This window comes from Nyctereutes procyonoides, unplaced genomic scaffold, assembly GCF_905146905.1.
Source record: "Nyctereutes procyonoides isolate TBG_1078 unplaced genomic scaffold, NYPRO_anot_genome, whole genome shotgun sequence".
Taxonomy (NCBI): Eukaryota; Metazoa; Chordata; class Mammalia; order Carnivora; family Canidae; genus Nyctereutes; species Nyctereutes procyonoides.
In genome coordinates, this window is record NW_026575135.1 from 36,901,307 (window position 1) to 36,921,229 (window position 19,923).

The window sequence follows — 19,923 nt, forward strand, 5'->3', positions numbered from 1 at the left end:
GTCATATACCTTTGGGGTCTTGCCATCTGTATTTGAATATATTTGTACCATGTCTTTTCCTTGCATTTGGCTATCTTCTGTTTGGTCACTTTCTTTCTGATCTCTTCCATCTTCTATAGGACTTATTTTCTGGGATGTTTCTACAATAATTGTTCCTAAATTTTGAGAGGTCTGTGCTTCAGAATCACTGCTTTTGGGAAAAAAGGGGGGGGGGACATAAAATCCAGTAAGAAGAGTTGTTAAACATTCCACTTTTAAATTCAAGACCAAATACTAATATAGCACATATTGTATATAAAGCTAGAAGTTTAATTTGAGCATTTATTGGTTCTCTATGTTAAGAAGAAAATTAGTCTAAATATGTTATATAGTCTGCTATTTCTGTGGATTCTGTATAGGGTCTCTAACTTATTAAGATGAATAAATAAAGTACAAGTAGTACTTCTTTAATTAACCTGCTGGGGCATCTATATTGGTGACTGAATTTGAATATCACTTCAATGGAGCCCCACTATTGCAGTAGAATAAGCAGACTCAGCAAGCAAGCACTGGCCTGGGACTTGAGTTCTGGCTATATGGCTCTTTCAATTACTTACTGTCTCTGGACATTGTATCTTCATCTGATAAATGTTATATTGTAACAGTCCTGATTTTTTTTCACAAACATCCTTTTTATTATAATTCCCTTATGTACACCATATATACCATATTTGAAAAGTGTATCTTTCAAAGAAAAAGAATATGCCTACTGAAAAATAATTCAATGTCATATTTGTCACCCAAATGAGAAGAAATTAAATGTTAAAAAAAAAGTGTTTTCCAAAATTGTAAAATCTCATGAGGAAATTACAATATCTAGTATCAAGTGCCTAGTAGTATCACTTCTGTAGTATTTCTACTAAGTGTTAACTCAGGAAGCACATGTTTCAACAACGCCACGGTTGGAGCACTTATTACTGTCTGAGCTAGGGGAGAAAGCTTTAACATTTCTAACAGAATAGTTTCCCTTAGTTTGGGACAAACTCTGAATCTCTGAGGCTTTCACCCACGATCCCAGTTCCATCTCTTATGTCCATTCATCATTCAATAAAATGCCTGGTAGGCATCCATTAGGTGCCAGGCACTTTTCTAGGCACAAAAGACGAAGTAGTAAGTGAATAAAGGAGATAAAAATCCCTGCCCTTATGTAGATTTCAACCTAATGGGGTGGGTTCAGATAATAAAATATGTAAAATCTATATTATATTTATAGTTTACACAAACTATGAATGAGAAGGAAAATAAAGTGTTGAGTTTGAGTAGAACATACAAATAAGTCCAATCCCTTTTCCACGTGAACGATCTCTTAACTATTTGGATATGGTTATTTGATGCTTGAAACATCTCAAGAAAAACATCCCTCGCTTATTCAGATAATCCTATTATGTCTTTTTGAGATGTTTCTTTACCCTGGTCACTCTTGAATATGCTCCACCTTATATCCATGAAGCATTGTGCCCAGAATTCAGTTTCATATTCCAAGTACACTATGTGAATTACATAGTAGAACAGCTGGTAGATGCAGACTAAAATTACGCAAGGTTTTAAACATGTATATTGTCCTATTACAATGTACTGTAGACTCATACGAAATTTAATTAAAACCTCCTACAATATTTTTATGTATACTACTGCAAAGTATTGTATTTTTCCCATTGTATTGTTCTGCAATTGGCATTTTCCAGGTAAGTAATGGTCCCTGTAGTCTTCTGTGGAACTCTATCTTCCCAGTCTATTGCTATCTTTGGGGATTTTTATACTATTTTGTAAAGCATTTTATATCCTTTTCAATGTCATGTTATCCACAAATTTGATAAGCATGCTTTGCTGAAATCATTTTGTCTTTGCAAGGTATTAACAAATCTTCCCGATGATCACCCATCACTGAATGGGCATTGATAAAAATTATTTGTATATCGGGACCCGCAGAATGCCAGCTGTGCCAGGGGCCTGACCATCAGAAATCTGAATTAAGTTAGCTGCACTTATAGTAAATACCTCATCATCAAGGAAGCCTAATATACACCAATCACATCAGCTAACTTACCTTACCCTAGAGAATGGGACATGCTGGCCTTACCAAAAAAAAAAAAAAAAAAAAAAAAAACCCACAAAACCCTGACATCTTATCTAACCATGTCCTGTTTCTGCACTGTTTCTTCTATAAAACTCCCTCTTGCCCAAAATCTTTAGAAAGAGTGTGCCACAGCTTGCTAGGCACTGTACTCCCCCAACCGTTGGATTGTTTTCCCTTGAATAAAGGAGTTCAAACTTGTTACTAAATTGTACTATTTTTGTCATTTGACAGCATGTTTTTATAATGCTGTTCAATTATGAGAAATAAGTATTCATAAATATATAAATAAATATTAATAAGCCAATAGTTATATAATGTAGTATTTTACATACATATATATAAAGGACAAAATTCTATTTTTGTCAGTATTCAAATAAATTTCTTGTATTTCAGACTACAAAAAGCTAAAAGAAATAGAATGTTCTAAAGTCCTGAAGCTCCACTGTGGGATTTCTAATTGAGAATTTTCTGCAGCTGAGTGATTCCGGAGACTATTCTGTCAGGCAGGAAATATAACACTTAATCCACACAGTGTAAAATCAAGTTTCACTGCTAAGCAACTTAAATCACAATCTTATGTTTCAAGAGATACTGTGATACATCTCCCAAAATATGTGACCATCTGCACATGCACTAATATGATGAAATTAGAACTGACTGTGTTACTTAGCTTTCACGTATTTATTCATATATACATACTCACACATGAGAAAACTGCACCACTTCTATTATGAAGAGTGTGGTAGTATCACCGGCTGAAATATAATTAGTAGCTGAAACTAGAATTTCCTTGAAGACATAGATAAATGCTTAGTGGGTTTTCAGCTGAATAGGATTTTCTCTCTAACAGCTTTTGAGAATGAGGAAGAAAACCTTAGAAGAAGTAAAAAATAAATGGGAATGCACATTTGGTCCTTCTTCCTAACCTTCATAAATTTGTTTTTAAATTTTTATTACCTGCCGAAAGATGACAGGCTTGACCCAATGACCATTTAAAACAGTGGTTCCCAAACTAGTCTACTATTGGAATCAGCTGGAGAGCTTCAACAACTAGTGAAGATTGTATTCCACCATAGAAGTTATGATTTAATTGTTCTGGGGTGTGGTCTGTATAAAGGCTGCTTTTAGGCACCCAATGTGAACCCTGGAAGGTTGAGTAAAGTAGAAGGGCCCACAGTGACTCAATATGAGGACCATTGGGCGACCTGCCTCAAAACACCCATATTGAGGAGGGCACTTAATGGGCTGAGCATTAGGTGTTCTACTATATGTTGGCAAATTGAACTTCAATAAAAATAAATAAATAAATAATTTTAAAAAACCACATCCGTAAGCCATGGCTGACCAATGGATTACTTACACCCAGACACAGTACCAAAAAAAAAAAAAATTACATTTGTTTCCATACCTTCTCAACTTCTCCCTCTAACTACAGTCTCCCACCGATTGCCTCCTGTCGGACAGTCTTTCCTCTGTGGTTCTGCCCAAAACTCACTTGCAGTGTATCCAATAAATTTCACAATAAATTTCTATCCCTTTTGTTCTGCCTCAGGTGAATTCTTTACTGCCAGTACCACTGGCATCCACCTAATCAAGTCACCCCACATTTGGTGGCCCCCAACCAATCGGGAGATCCCTCAGATCCCCCAAAGTCTAAGCTTGGAAATTTTTATAAAATCAAGGTAATTATAATAGAGGCAAATAGGCTTGAGAATGACATTTTAAGATATATTTCAGTTCTATGTCTATGGTTAAGAAATCTCCCATCTGTAAGGATGCCTTCCTCACTATACCAGGAAGAGATGGATGACCTCGTTCCCTAGAAACTGTTATCAATGGAGAACAACCTTACCCTTGTTTACTGTGCTTTTCCTGATAACCTCCTACAACTGACTCCTCACCCCCAACATCTTCCTTTGTCTTTATCTGAACATGACTTTAGGGTGGAAGCAATTAGCCATTTTGGGGGATACTCAATTTTCCTGGATCTCTCCCATATATACAGGAGGTGTACATGTTATTAGACTTTTTTTTCCTGTTAATCTGTCTTCTATCAACTTCATTATTAGACCAGCCAAAGAACCTAGAAAGGAAGAAAGGAAAACATTTCTGCCCCTAAAGTTCTGGGGACCTTAAAGAGACCATCACTGCTCACTCCAGAGATGCTACAGCTGACAGACCCCAGATCCTAAGATACAAGCTGGCACAAGGTAAGAATTCTTACCCCATCAGTCTCCTGGACCTCTGCCTGTAGAGTCTGATGGAAGTAAGAATAGTGAGAGTCCTTCTCCTTATCTAAATTTAGATTAGCAAGAGAAAATATTTGTGGAGCTAGGTCCTTGGGTATAGCAACTTTGGTAAAAATTTGTTATGAGTACTCTTGCTTTCTATTGATTCCTTTCCTCTCAGAGATGATAATTTTTTTGTGTGTGTCTATCATCTCGTTCTATGTCTTCAGAGCTTGGCTTTATGTCCATTGTCTTTAAATCACTATTTATAGATCCTATGCATCAATGCCCAGAGGAGGAATCCTTTGAATTGGAAAAACTTCTGTATTTGAATTTTTTTCTTTTTAGAAAGCTCTTATCCTAAACAATTGTATTATTGGTATCTATGGAAAAAAACAAAAAAGTAGACACAAAGAAGTATAACAGCCCTAAGGACTCCCTTGACAATACGAAATAATAGAAATTACATTAAAAAAATTGGGATCTGTATCTAATGTAAATTCTACCCTCTTCCACACCCACCTAGCTCCAACTCCCTCTCTCTGCCCTTTCAGAAGACCTTTTGGATATCTGGGACCCTTGTTTAAAACTCCCTACCTCTCTGCAAATCTCCACAAAACCCAAAATGTGGTTCTAAAAGCAATTCAAAGCTCACATTATTACTAATCCTCAGACCTCACCTATTCACCTCAAACTGCTTATTGAGACACTGGAAACAGAAGTGTCTTCCACTTAAGAAAAAAAGTTAAAATTTAAATTACCTGGAGCTCTAATAATAGGGAAATATGTCCCCAAAACCCCATCTTGGAGAATCCTTATTTTGAATAAGTTTTTATGCCCTTGTGATACAAGTTTTCTGCCCTCATCTTCTGTAGGACCTAAGAACCATTCTTTAAAATGCAAACCTGGGGAGAGCTTTCTCATCAAAAAAGAAAAAAGCGGGGGGTGGATATTTGGAAAATTGGGGACATGAAAAACTAATGATCCAAGAGGTATCTAAAACAAAAGTCATTAAGGCTGACATGACTCCTACTGCTCCTCTCTATCATTCTTTACCTGAATGCTCTTGTTTTACTAAATCTGTCTGAACTGCCTTTCTAATATGAAAAGATTATTGCCTTTTAAAAATAACCACTTGAGATTAGGGGAAATGTGCCTCATCTCTCTTTCAATTGTTGGCCAAAGGATAAACTAAAGGCCATAGCTAAAGAATTTCTTAAACTAAGAAAGGATCCTCAAAAAGTTTTATAAATGGATTACCCCTTGAGATTAGTGGATAGTTTAAAAAGGCAGAAAATTAGAAGCTACCAGTCTAAATTTGTGAAGAAAGCTGATATTCAGTGCCTGATAGAAAAACAATTAAAAAAAAAAAAAACTTGTAAGGGTTTCTCCCCTAAGCTAAAGGTACCCAGAAAGGAAAGAAAAACATTCAACATACTTGGATGGATGTGACAGTTTCTTGATAACATTTAAGAAACAACCCAATTCTTTAAGGAATTGGAAACAGCTGTCCTTGTTTTACTCATCTAATCTTTACAGGACCATAGAGGTGGCTTCAGAAACCATTCAAAGTCCACCAATTCTTTTTACTATTCCCCAAACCTCTTCCATTTATTTCAAAGGCTTGTAAATATTAGCCTTAGGAAACCAAAGTTCTTTTTAGAGGAACTTGCATTCCTTCCCTGTGACTCTGAGACATAAAAGTTCTACAAACTTCAAGAAGGTAATTCTAATCAGAAGGAGAACAAAAGAGGGAAAGCTCATTTGAAATTTAGGCAACTGAAAAATCCTGTCTTCTCCACAAATATTAGTAAAAACAAACAAAAGCCATCTGAACAGATAAACTTAATTCTTTCCTACTGTTCTTTTACTAGTAAATTTTACATTATCATACCTTTCTAACAGCTAAAATTTTAAGGTCTCTGTATTTCTGCATATGTATGTTGTAGATATGTGACAATTATCTGCCTCCATTTGATATTACCAAAATTATTGAGTAAAAGAGCTCTATTTAATTGACAAAATTAATAGAAAACCCAAAAGCCTCCACCCCAAGATTGCTAGAACTCATACAGTAATTTGGCAACGTGGCAGGATACAAAATCAATGCCCAGAAGTCACTGGCATTTCCATACATTAACAATGAGACTGAAGAAAGAGAAATGGAGTCCATCCCATTTACAATTGCACCCAAAAGCATAAGATACCTAGGAATAAACCTAACCAAAGAGGTAAAGGATCTATACCCTAAAAATGATAGAACACTTCTGAAAGAAATTGAGGAAGACACAAAGAGATGGAAAAATATTCCATGCTCATGGATTGGCAGAATTAATATTGTGAAAATGTCAATGTTACCCAGGGCAATTTACACGTTTAATGCAATCCCTATCAAAATACCATGGACTTTCTTCAGAGAGTTAGAACAAATTATTTTAAGATTTGTGTGGCATCAGAAAAGACCCCGAATAGCCAGGGGAATTTTAAAAAAGAAGACCATAACTGGGGGCATCACAATGCCAGATTTCAGGTTGTACTACAAAGCTGTGGTCATCAAGATAGTGTGGTACTGGCACAAAAACAGACACATAGATCAATGGAACAGAATAGAGAATCCAGAAGTGGACCCTCAACTTTATGGTCAACTAATATTCGACAAAGGAGGAAAGACTATTCACTGGAAGAAAGACAGTCTCTTCAATAAATGGTGCTGGGAAAATTGGACATCCACATGCAGAAGAATGAAACTAGACCATTCTCTTGCACCATACACAAAGATAAACTCAAAATAGATGAAAGATCTAAATGTGAGACAAGATTCCATCAAACTCCTAGAGGAGAACACAGGCAACACCCTTTTTGAATTCGGCCACAGTAACTTCTTGCAAGATACATCCACAAAGGCAAAAGAAACAAAAGCAAAAAAGAACTATTGGGACTTCATCAAGATAAGAAGCTTTTGCACAGCAAAGGATACAGTCAACAAAACTAAAAGACAACCTACAGAATGGGACAAGATATTTGCAAATGACGTATCAGATAAAGGGCTAGTTTCCATGATCTATAAAGAACTTACTAAACTCAACAGCAAAGAAACAAACAATCCAATCATGAAATGGGCAAAAGACATGAAGAGAAATCTCACAGAGGAAGTCATAGACATGGCCAACACGCACATGAGAAAATGCTCTGCATCACTTGCCATCAGGGAAATACAAATCAAAACCATAATGAGATACCACCTCACCAGTGAGAATGGGGAAAATTAACAAGGCAGGAAACCACAAATGTGGAGAGGATGTGGAGAAAGGGGAACCCTCTTGCACTGTTGGTGGGAATGTGAACTGGTGCAGCCACTCTGGAAAACTGTGTGGAGGTTCCTCAAAGTGTTAAAAATAGACCTGCCCTACGACCCAGCAATTGCACTGTTGGGGATTTACCCCAAAGATACAGATGCAGTGAAACGCCGGGACACCTGCACCCCGATGTTTATAGCAGCAATGTCCACAATAGTCAAACTGTGGAAGGAGCCTCGATGTCCATCGAAAGATGAATGGATAAAGAAGATGTGGTTTATGTATACAATGGAATATTACTCAGCCATTAGAAACGACAAATACCCACCATTTGCTTCAATGTGGATGGAACGGGAGGGTATTATGCTGAGTGAAATAAGTCAATCGGAGAAGGAAAAACATTATATGGTCTCATTCATTTGGAGAATATAAAACATAGTGAAAGGGAATAAAGGGGAAAGGAGGAAAAATAAGTGGGAAATATCAGAAAGGGAGACAGAAGATGAAAAACTCCTAACTCTGGGAAACGACTAGGGATGGTGGAAGGGGAGGTGGGCGGGTGGTGGGGGTGACTGGGTGACAGGCACTGAGGTGGGCACTTGACGGGATGAGCATTGGGTGTTATTCTATATGTTGGCAAATTGAACACCAATAAAAATAAATTTATAAAATAAAAAAAAATTAAAAAATTGACAAAATTAAACATTTAGATAAATTGAGTTCGCAAAAATGGACACAAATGTTTTTCAAGTTCACATGATCTGAGATAATCTTTGGTAAATAAAAGCTAGTGTGGGGATCCCTGGATGGCTCGGCAGTTTAGCGCCTGCCTTCGGCCCAGGGCGTGATCCTGGAGTCCCGGGATAGAGTCCCACATTGAGCTCCCTGCATGGAGCTTGCTTCGCTCTCTCTGTCTCTCATGAATAAATAAATAAAATCTTAAAAAGAAAAAAAAAGCTAGTTTAAGTTCATTGGTTTAATTAAAACTGTAATATATTAGAGTTATCAATGTTCAATATAATGCAGACATACAACTTATTCTGCCTAGGCATACTAGTCAAATAACTTCTTGTTATATCTCTTACAAAATTTGTCAGCAAGAAAAATAACTTGGGATGATATCTGGCTGTGCCTAATGTCTCATGAAGTTTTCATAGGTGATCTAAACATAATTATTGGAAGTGAGTGATTTAGACAGATGTTAGTGGGGTAACAGCTTTAAGGTAAACTTTTTAATGGAAATTATATTTTGCAGTATGCGTACTTAAAAATAATTTCCCAAGTACCTTTGGTAAGTTGAAATTTTAAAATTTTGCTAAGTTAAATTCAATGATGTGAAATTCACTGAATACCTATATCATTCCCAAGGAAGATAAAATAATTACTAAACATAGGTTTATCTACTTTCAGCTACATGTTACACAGGAATTAAAGAACTATTTGGATCTGTTAGTAAACATGTACCATATGAAAGATTGCACTATTTTTAAAGGTGGGGCATATGTTTCTTAAAATTATGGAATATATTCATAAATCTGACAAACTACAGAATACTAATATAAAACATAGTTCACAACTGCTTAGTTTTTACTAGAAATTAATGTTTCTAAGGGTTAAGAATTCTAATTAATAAACGTAACTAAAACTACTAGGAATAATAAGAAAAACATCTCTAAATGCAAGGAAAGTAGGATGTGTGTTTTCAGCTAAAAAAAGGTATGCAGAATAGAAATGCATTTTGTTGAAGGAAAAGAAAGTAAATATGTCCCAAAGCAAAACTGGTTATTTAAAAATGGAGGAAAAACAGGACCACAAAAAAAAAAAAAAAAAAAAAAAAAGAAGAACAGGACAAAATCTGAAACTTGTAGAAAGTTTATGAAAAGGAATCTTTAAAAAGGAACCTAATACATGGTCAGAACTGGCTAAGATTGGAATTAATTTAACTAAGTGAATTTTAACATCAAAAGTAAGCTGCTACAATTTTACAGTTTGATTTTGTCTTTGGTAAAAGGACGTTTTCTTGACTATTGGTGTATTCTTGATAAGAGACTTGAAGAGATTCTTCTTTACTTTTTAAACTAATTTACATTGAAAGCAAAGATTTTGTTTTTATCAAAACAATTCCCCTGCTTCATTATTTTTATAATCAGGTTTTTGATTACTTAAGTAAACCTAGTCCTTTTGATATAAAAACAGCTAAGTTTTACTGGCAACTGTATAAACTTCTATATTTGCCTGTGAAGTCTTTGTTAAAGACTGATTAAATAGAAAACTAAGTATTATATCATAGTGAATGAACTATGATCCCATTTAGTCAAGTGTCCAATACCTTTTGATATTTTTGATAAACCTCCCCAAGTCAAATTCTAAATGAAGTCTTTTGACTTGGAAGAAATTTTGAGATATTGCAGAGTTTCTCAAAAGAGTTTTTAACCTAATTAGGCTGATTTAGTATTTTGAGTCATGAGAAATGTCTTAAAAAATGATGCTAAACCTACTTGATAATATTTTTGCAGATATGTGCATTAATTTTAATATTCTGGAAGTTGCATGAAATTCCTTAAAATCTGATTTGTCCTGGAATAATGTTATCACTTATACTTCTAGTTATTATTCTGAAGAACATATATCACAGAAATAACCAGATTTCCTTATCTTTTTTTTTCCTTCTCAATTCCATTGTAATAAACTCTCACCAGATCTTTAACCACGGCCATTTTTAACTCTTTGTCATTTATAGTTATTGTTTTACTTATAAAATTGTTTTAATAATTTTTTTTAAGGGAGAGAGACCACAAGCCTGTGGAGAGGGGAGGGGTAAAGAGAGAAAGAGAGAGAGAGATTGAGAAAGAGAATGTGTGACGGGCACTGAGGGGGGCCCTTGACGGGATGAGCACTGGGTGTTATTCTGTATGTTGGCAAATTGAACACCAATAAAAAATAAATTTATTATTAAAAAAAAGAAAAAGAGAGAGAATCTTGAGGAAGCTCCATGCCCAGCGAGGAGCCTGATGTTATAACCCTGAGATCATGACCAAAGCTAAAATTAGGAGTTGGACGCATAACCAACTGAGCCACTCAGGAGCCCCTATTCTAAAACTTTTGCAAAAATGTTTGGGATATGCTTGATCTCCAAGGAGACTCATGGAAAATATTCCAAAATATGGGTTTCTGATAACTTTAACTGAATTGTTAAGAGTTTCCAGAATTAACAGAAAAACTGGATTCAAGCAGAACAAAAATTAGTCACATGGGACTCAGTGAACTAATAAGAATGATTATAATTTTTGTGACTTTATTTTATCACTAATTTTTTTTTTTACTATTTTGTTTTTCTAGATCTGAGAAAACTTTTTTCCTCTTAAGCTAACAGTGACTTACAACAATTTGGTAAAATGAATCTTTGCAAACAAAGGGAAACATTTATCATTTTTGCCCTAGGTGATCACTACAGAATTTGGGAATTCTTAGTAGGTATTCTTATATTTTCAAGAAATCTTTTTTTTTTTTTTTTGCATAAATTCTACATGAATCTGTTCTCTTTAACATGACAGAATTGGAAACGTTGGGTATATTACCAAGGTTTTGACTGGAATGTTTGAGAGAAGCATGCAGACTCAGATATGACCAGACAGACAGCTTTTTAGGAACTAAGATGACTTTATGGAGCCAATAAAACTTTTTGGGAAAAGAGCCTAGTACCCTGCTTACAGGGTTCCCAGCAGCCTTACCCCGTAAGGAAGGTCACTTCTTAGCAGGTGAATAAACCTCAGGACATTTTGGGAACCTCAAGAAGAGAGAAATTTACCCAAATGTATAATTATTGCTAGTGGCAACCTTGGATTGGCATTTTGGCCTTGAGAAGCTTTGAAAAGTTCTGTCTGAAACTCTTTATGAAAAATTCCAGTAAAGCAGATTTAAAATATAGTAAACCACTATTCTTTGTTGGACTTACATAAATAATCAGACCAAGTTTATTGAAATGAAGCTTATTTCTCAAACAAATTAGCCTTAATTTAGCTATCTTTAGTGGAAATTAGGGTGATTTCAAAGAGAATAATTATGTTTCAATAACATACTTTATGGATATTAGATTCTAATTCTGATTAATTGCCTTGAGGATTTGTTGTTTGTCTATAATCTGGATTGAACCATGAATTCTTCTGGTTTCCTCAAATATCTGGCTATGACTCTCCAAACAAATTCCAAGTCTTTCTACTTTTGACTTGGAATCACTGAGAACTCAAGCTGCCTTTTCTCCAGAAGCCCTGCAAACTGAAGCTAGGTCACTTGCTATAAACATCAGAGAAACCACCACAACAGCTCAGGTTTAGATGGTCTTCATGTCTGTTGCTGTATGGGCCACTCAGAAATTTACCTAAACAACCAACAACATCATCAGACACATTCAAGTGCTTCAACTCCTATCTTATGAATGTCTTCCTTCTACTGGCTGCCCTCAAGACTCTGATTGGGTTTATAATCTGCTCCAATCATTAACCTTTGTTTTTATTTTGCTTCTATAAGAATGTCTTTTTAAATGCTTGATGTCTCACACAAAATAGGTCTGATTTTGGGAGCCCACCTGCAGGACCCACCTCCTGAAATAAAACACAACTGTTTAAGATGACATATTCTCAGGACAGAGGCTGGATCTTTGAGATATGGAACAATCTATCAGCTTGGCTTCTGGACTGTGATATTTCTTGGGGAAGTTTCAAAGGTGGGATCACAGGGGAGCAGAATTTGCCACCCCAATATATGTCTCTTTGACATAAGAATTGCTGCAAACTGGGGATCCCTGGGTGGCGCAGCGGTTTAGCACCTGCCTTTGGCCCAGGGCGCGATCCTGGAGACCCGGGATCGAATCCCACATCGGGCTCCCAGTGCATGGAGCCTGCTTCTCCCTCTGCCTATGTCTCTGCCTCTCTCTCTCTCTCTCTCTGTGTGTGACTATCATAAATAAATAAAAAAAAAAAAAAAGAAAAGAATTGCTGCAAACTGGCAACTGTAAATATAGGACAAGTAGAAGTTACCCTTTTGTAAGAGACATTTACGTGTTTAAGAAAAATCTCCATTTGCAAGTGTGATGCTCTCCTTGTACCAGGAAGAAATGGATGACCCTACACCTCTAAAGATTCTTGTAAAGAAGACAATAACTTAAATCTATATAACAATCTGATTCCCCCTTTTTTTACTGTACTTTTTCCTGATAACCTCCCATAATGACTCTGACCCCATCTTCTTTTGTCTTTCACTGAAGATCATATTTAAGGTGGTGGTTTTGGCCATGTGGGGGAGTTATTCAGTTTCCTTGGGTCTCTCCCATGTATACAGAAGGCATGCATGTTTGTAAACTTTTATTTGTTTTCTTCCTGTTAATCTGTATTGTATCAATTTCATTTTTAGACCAGTCCAAGAACCTAGAAAGGAAGAAGGGAAAACTCTTTCACCCCTACACTATCTACGGACATCCAAACCTAAAACAGATCTCTTCTGGGGATTAAAAAAGACAGCTTAGAAAAATAAAATACATGCTATTACAAAACAAGACAGAATTATGGAAAATTGTTCAATTTGTCTGTTAGCAATTCTGGCAACATTGAACTTCCCTATTATCTAGGTATAGAAAGAAGTGTTCTACTATCCATTTGCCTTTGTGGTTTTATTGATGTGCTTCAAGTACGTATAGTAATGTATAGCCAGGAGTGAGGAAAAGATATATTACAGATTTTTAGTATACTCCTGTTGCTATTCGCTAAGTGTTATACAACTTAAGACTAGGAATTTATAGGGCTTTAACTTTAAAGAACTAATTTTTAACTACCATTCAATTAAAGTTAGTACAATGACTTTGCATAATACATACATGAAATAATTAGTGAAGATGGTTCTTAATTTAAAGGATGTTAAACAGCTTGTAGACATCTGGTAACAAGCTGAAATGGGTCATTCAAAATTTATCTAACTAAATTAAGGGGGAAAAATGTTTCTCCTCCCAGGTTGGCATGTCACAAGATAACTAAACCGACTTAGTAGGCTTGCCTGGGAATCCTTAGCTGTCAGTGGTGAATATGCAAAGGGCCAGCAAATTAAATCAACCTGCCAAACTGTCAATTTCAAGCCTCATGACTGCATGAAAATAGCATCACTGGAAGAAATCAAGCATTGCCTTCTTTTGGGTTTCCTGGCACCTATTCAAATACTCATGCAGTTGTGGCTAATTTTGCATGCAAATTTCAGTCAATAAGCTCAGAACAAGACCTCCCAAGATATTTCAAAGGATCTGACAGTATTTTTTCTGAATACCAAATCGACAGTAGTTGAAATTCAATCTCCATTTGCTGGTGCTTTACATATGCACAGTGTCCCCACCACAGAGCTAAGTTAATGAGAGCCTTACCTGCTTTCACTCACATCCTCCCAGCCGTCCTTGCTGAGGTTCTCAAACACATTGCTCATAACCTTGATGGAGTGATTGAGAACAGTGTGGTAACGACCCACAGAGCACTTTTTCTTCGCAGCTTTAAATTTAACCTTGGTAGTGGTTGTCTTACAATCGTATTGTCCAGATCTTGCTTCCGTGGTGGCCATCTCAGATTTAGCTTTGTCTGCTGAATGCTGCAATTTCTCTATTGAATTCATCAGCTCTTCATTTTCATTTCTCAGCCCATTAGCTTCTGCCACTTGTCTCCTTAGGGAAGTGACTTCTCTCTCCAGCTCACTGATTTTTACCTGAAGTTCAGCTTTATCTTTTTCTACTTCTTTACTCCCCTTTTGTAGCTGTTCTAGCTCTTTTCCTCTGTCCTCTGCATCTTCTTGTTGCTGTTTTAAGAGTGATTTCAGGAAGTCATTTTCTTTCATTAATTTTTTATTTCCTTCTTTTAATTTTCTTGACCCTTTCTCAAAAGATTGTAGCCGATTTTCCAATTCAACGACCTAAACAGAAGAGTTTAATTTATTCTCTTAAAAGTCCAAAACCATAATCTGCTGTATATTTTTTATCATTTCTAATTTATGAAAGTAAAATTACACTTAGCACAAGGACAAAATAAATCTAAAGTACTTAATTTCTAAATAATTCTAAGGCGGTGTAGATAAATACATTATAAAATGCAATAATACATCTGTTGAATGAAGGACAGATGGTAAAAGAAGTTAAAATTCTACACAAAGTGATACAGAACTAAGTATACTAATAAACTTTGCAGAGTTTTCTGAGATAAATGCTTTGGCTATATAGACTATTGTGAAAAAAATTATTTTCAGAGAAAAGCAATTTATACAAAAAGTCTAAAAATAGATATAGATAAACTTCATTAATAAAATAATTTTCTTCAATATCTAACAATCATATGAAAAAATGATTACCTATATAAAATATAATCTATCAAGGCTGCATTATTCTAAATTAGAAAAATATAATTTTAGTAGTCATGAGGTCCTTAGTTTATACAAGAAACACCCAAAAAAGTCTAACAACTTAAATTTATTTATTTATTTATTTATTTATTTATTTATTTATTTATTTATTTATTTTTTAAAGATTTTTAAAAATTTATTAATAAGAGATACAGAGAGAGAGGCAAAGACACAGGCAGAGAGACAGGCAGAGAGACAGAAGCAGGCTCCATGCAGGGAGCCAAACTTGGGACTCGATCCCAGGTCTCCAGGATCACCCTGGGCCGAAGGCAGGTGCCAAACCACTGAGCCACTCAGGCATCCCCAACAACTTAAATTTATAGTTATTCCAAGATTGCACTCATTTATTTCAGTACACATTGTTCACATTGTAGGACATAGAAATGAAAACATAAAATTTCTGACTTTAAGAAATTTCAAAAACTATTTGAAAGAAAGACACTTGCATAAATAAATCTGATAAAGGATAGGATCTAAGTATCATAAGTCTGGGCAAAAAGGACAGAGCAATTAATTCTAAGCCATGAGTATGAAAACTTCAAGGAAGAGTTGATTTCAATTTAAATCTTGAAAAATAAAGAATCACTATTGTTTGTAAAGTACAGTTTACCATTTATAAGATGGTTTCATAAACATGATCTCTTCAGATCACCTCAAAACCATGTGAGGTAAGTATAGCCAATAATTATTTTTCCAGAGGAGGGAATTGAGTCTCTGAAAACTTAAATAATGCAGAGAGGTAAACATTTCCTGCTTTGAAATGGAATTCAAATTCAAGATTTTGTGCCCCTCAGGCTACTCTACAAGCCATAGATACATATGGAAAATGAACAAAGGACTGGGGTAAAGCAAGAAACCTAAATGATTGGAACACTATATGGACTGACTTTACTTTTAAGACAATTCTTCCACGGAGAAATGTACTTGATGTATTGACAACCAGTAACTTAAAATATTCCAGAAGTCTACAAGATGAAACTTACAAATATTCTTATTACTTTCCAGTTTACTGAATTTAGTTATGGTGGGAAAGATGTAAGTTGTTTTCTAAACATCATTTTCAAGAACACATGAATTCTAGCTAAAAACTGCTTACTTTTTCAAAATCATTTTATGTCAAATTTTATTCTCTATTTAGTAAAAAATACTATAGAATAGAGAATATCACCTTTCTACAGTTTCTTCAGTTTCTTAGTGGTTTTAATCACTGCAAACAACAGTGTATTTCAAAAATATTTTAGCATGTTAGACTTCATGATGGAGTAAGTAAAATAGACTGTATTTTTTAAAATCTATTTTACGTAAATAAGCAATTACACTTCCCTTTTTTAAAAACTGATTTTGACAGTGCTGATACAAAAATATTAGGAAACAGTGTGGTCTTGGGGAAACTGAATTTCATTCTGGTCTCTGCCTTATTTCCAGCTAAGGTTAACTTAACCTGGTAAAATATGTAACCTATTTTAAAGTTTCCTCATTTGTGAAATGGGAATAGTTATAAGACTTGTCTTGCAGATTATAAGTATTAAATATGATCATACACCACAATTCCGGGTAGTCAGTTCTAAACAGTTTATCATCACCATCACCATCACCATTATTGTCTCTATTATTATTATCATGACAGCTACTTAATAAAATTACTTAAACTGAGATAAGATTACTTGCACTAAACATTGTTGAATTAGCACTTAAATCAACTTTGTACTTTTGATTAAAATATAACAGGTTATGAACAAATGTAACAAACATCTTAAATATGAGATTTCAATTCTAGAAATGAGCATTATCTTTGTCTTTTGACTAAAATCCATTTAAGTTTGGGTGCAACTCATAATTTTATATACCATTGGATAAATATCTTTAAAATCTGTTAACATTTAAAATGTTTAAGTCTGTTAACTGCCTAATGTGAATCCATGTTTAATCTTAAAAACTGGCCAAAATTATTTGCATTTAAGTTAAAATGGAGGAAAAATAAAATAGAGACAGTACTTCTAAACTCTTTAGAAAGGGAAAGGTATACTCTTAAAAATTATTGTTAAACTGATACTAAACCTCCAGAAACAAAAGGAAAATTTCAATATATATTTGAGAAGGAAAGTCTAGGGATTTGTTAAAGGCATTTGGTTTGTCTGTAAATCAGCTCATGTGCATACTTTTCCTCTAGTACTGATCATAATAACTTACCAAAAAAGATGGCCTCTTTCAAAATGGAGATAAAACACCTGACTTTGTAAAGTGTCTGTAATACTTTTCTAGGGCTGCCATAAGAAAATATCACAGACTGGGTAGTTTAAACCCCAATAATCTCATTTTAACTTTACCTCTTTGAAGACCTCATCCTCAAATACAGTCACCTTCTGAGATACTGGGAATTAGGACTTTGACATAATAATATTGGGTGGGGGGAGCTCAATTCATGCCATAACAGTGTAAAATGTTAATACATTACTTAAAACAATTATATATGTTTCATTTCTACTATGTAAACAAATGTTTTCATATTGTTACTATCTTTTAAACCTATTTTGAATGTTTTACAATACATACTTTTAAAATCAGGAAACCCAACTAAAGAAGGTTAAATCATGACTCACATAAGTACATTACGTTAACATTTTTAAAAAGTGACAAATTAGTACGGTCCAGTGCAAATAATTCCTGTTGGCTTTTTAGAACTTAAAATGGGTTTCTGGATCCACTATGGAAGTAGCCATTTACGGCAGTTAGAATTAAATAACGGATTTCTTTAGGGTTTCTACCCTAAGGAAGTAGTAGATAGTAATATACTATTATAAGCCATAGAGAGAAAAATTATACAAATCCCAACAAATAAAAATACTGTTCTGAAACAAAGAAGATAAGCTAGTGTAAACTGTATGGCCTTCCAGCTGATAATGCATATATTCTTTCAGTTACTCGTTTTACCTTACGATAAAGGATTGTGAGCATTTATTCTGTATGTTATTGTGTTAACCTGCTATGTTTTATTCAGTAATAATGAGATGACAGCCTTTGTTACCTGATGTATAGCAAGTGTTAGAAGTATAAGGGATCACATCATCTGTTCTAAGTCACGAGATTTCCTATAAGTCATTTCACAGATGTTAAGAAATATAAAGTAGCCTCATTAATATTTTTACTTATATATTTGTGTATTTCCAGCTTTATCTAAATATCTAGCATAGCAAATTACAACCAATTAAAAAATATTTTCTTTATAACAATAACAAAGTGTGCTAAAATGCAACCAAGCCAACTTAACTGATCTTGATAGGAATGTATTTATACACAAAAATATGAATTAAGTATAAAATTGTAAAGGTAAGTGTTAAGATTTTTAAAGAACATTTTATTGTTAATTACAGGCATTAATGTAAAGTGGCAGCAGGGTTTGTATGAGTGATTCTATTAAAACAGGCAAAACTATTCTAAATTATGTGGGCATAAATTTCTATCTAAAATGAAATGAGTCATGTATATTTTTAAGTTTAAAATTAAATTATAAACATATTACCATTTTACTTTACTGAAGCTAAAACTACGTTCAGTTTTAATAGTTCAAAATTGCAAATCTATATGCTTTTTTAATATAAGTCTCATGTCACATTTTAAACTGCTAATAAGCACATATAGCAAAAATTTTTATAATTTCTATTATCATTCTCTTCATTTCATCTTTGAAGATATTTTTAATCTATGTCAATAGAAGCACAAGTGTTTCCACATTTATTTCACTAACATTGATTTTGTTTAACCCATTTGGCAAGTGAATGATTTTGAATTATGAATTTAAATTAAGGATTCACACAAGGTTTAAGTTCATGAGCCCTCTTTTTAAAATATAATCCTTTATGTTAAAATTCAGATTTAACTTCCTCAGCTCAATATCTTAAAGATTAGACTACCTTCTGCAATGTCTGCTCCGACATTTCTTTCCCATTCTTCTCTGGAGTACTCTTCTTGACCCCATCATCTTCATCGTTTCTACAGAGTTGTTCTGGTAGAGAATAAATAATATATTATGGTACATCATATACTGCTGAAACAGTGTCCTGTCATTTTAAGGAAAAGGGTTCTAAGTTTTCTCAACTATGAATAATCTAATCTATTTTATTGTCAAAGTATTTGGCTGGAAACTAAATGGTAACCTTTTCCAAGATTTCAGTCACATAATTACATACCTTTGTAGTGTCTTTTTTTCCCAGTGTAAGATTTTCAAAGGTACAACAGATCTTCAGGTTAACAATGCTATACTTTTATTCCTATTTTCATTCTTTTGTAGACTATTCCTCCTTTGCCTTAAAAGCAGAATTCGCTGCTTTCTTATCTAGTCACTACTAGTTTTGTTCTCTGGATCTTGTTCCCTGCCAGGAGGATCAGAGTGATTGCTGAACAAAGCAAACACTACCCGAATTAGGGTGAATTGAAACTGTAACAGCCCCCCACCCCCACCTCTTTTCCAGGTAAAAAATCATGCACTGAGCAGAGTAAATCATAAAAATCACATTTCCAGGAAAACTGTCACTTTATAACACGTACAAACCCAGATAACAGGTGAAGTTGTTTCCACAAATGATTCCTATACTCTCCATGCATATGACTACTAAAATCTTTTCAAACGAACAAAAATCTACAACATATCAAAATTAAAGGAAAAAAATAATCATAAAATTTCAGTTAATACTATCAAAATTTAAATACATTAAAACATAAATGTTTTCTAATCAGATAAATTATTGTGACAAATTTAATGTTTCCTTGTTGAATTATTTTTCAGATACAACATTTCTTAAAGAATCAAAAAAGAAGGGCAAACAAGAATATATAAAGCTAAAAGGATCCGTATCTGTGCTAG

General features: G+C 34.3%; 1 protein-coding gene across 4 annotated transcripts in view; it reads right to left on the minus strand.

Moving 5' to 3' along the window:
• Window positions 1-19,923, minus strand: part of CNTLN (centlein) — a 323,526-nt gene that overhangs the window by 89,667 nt on the left and 213,936 nt on the right. For 3 of the 4 annotated variants that reach the window (XM_055302564.1, XM_055302563.1, XM_055302561.1), the window contains exons 14-16: window positions 18,974-19,065; window positions 14,044-14,579; window positions 10-190 (exon numbers count right to left, since the gene is read on the minus strand). In XM_055302564.1, the coding sequence (XP_055158539.1) occupies window positions 10-190; window positions 14,044-14,579; window positions 18,974-19,065 (809 nt within the window). The remainder of the gene's footprint in view (window positions 1-9; window positions 191-14,043; window positions 14,580-18,973; window positions 19,066-19,923) is intronic. The other variant, XM_055302562.1, reaches the window with a different exon arrangement.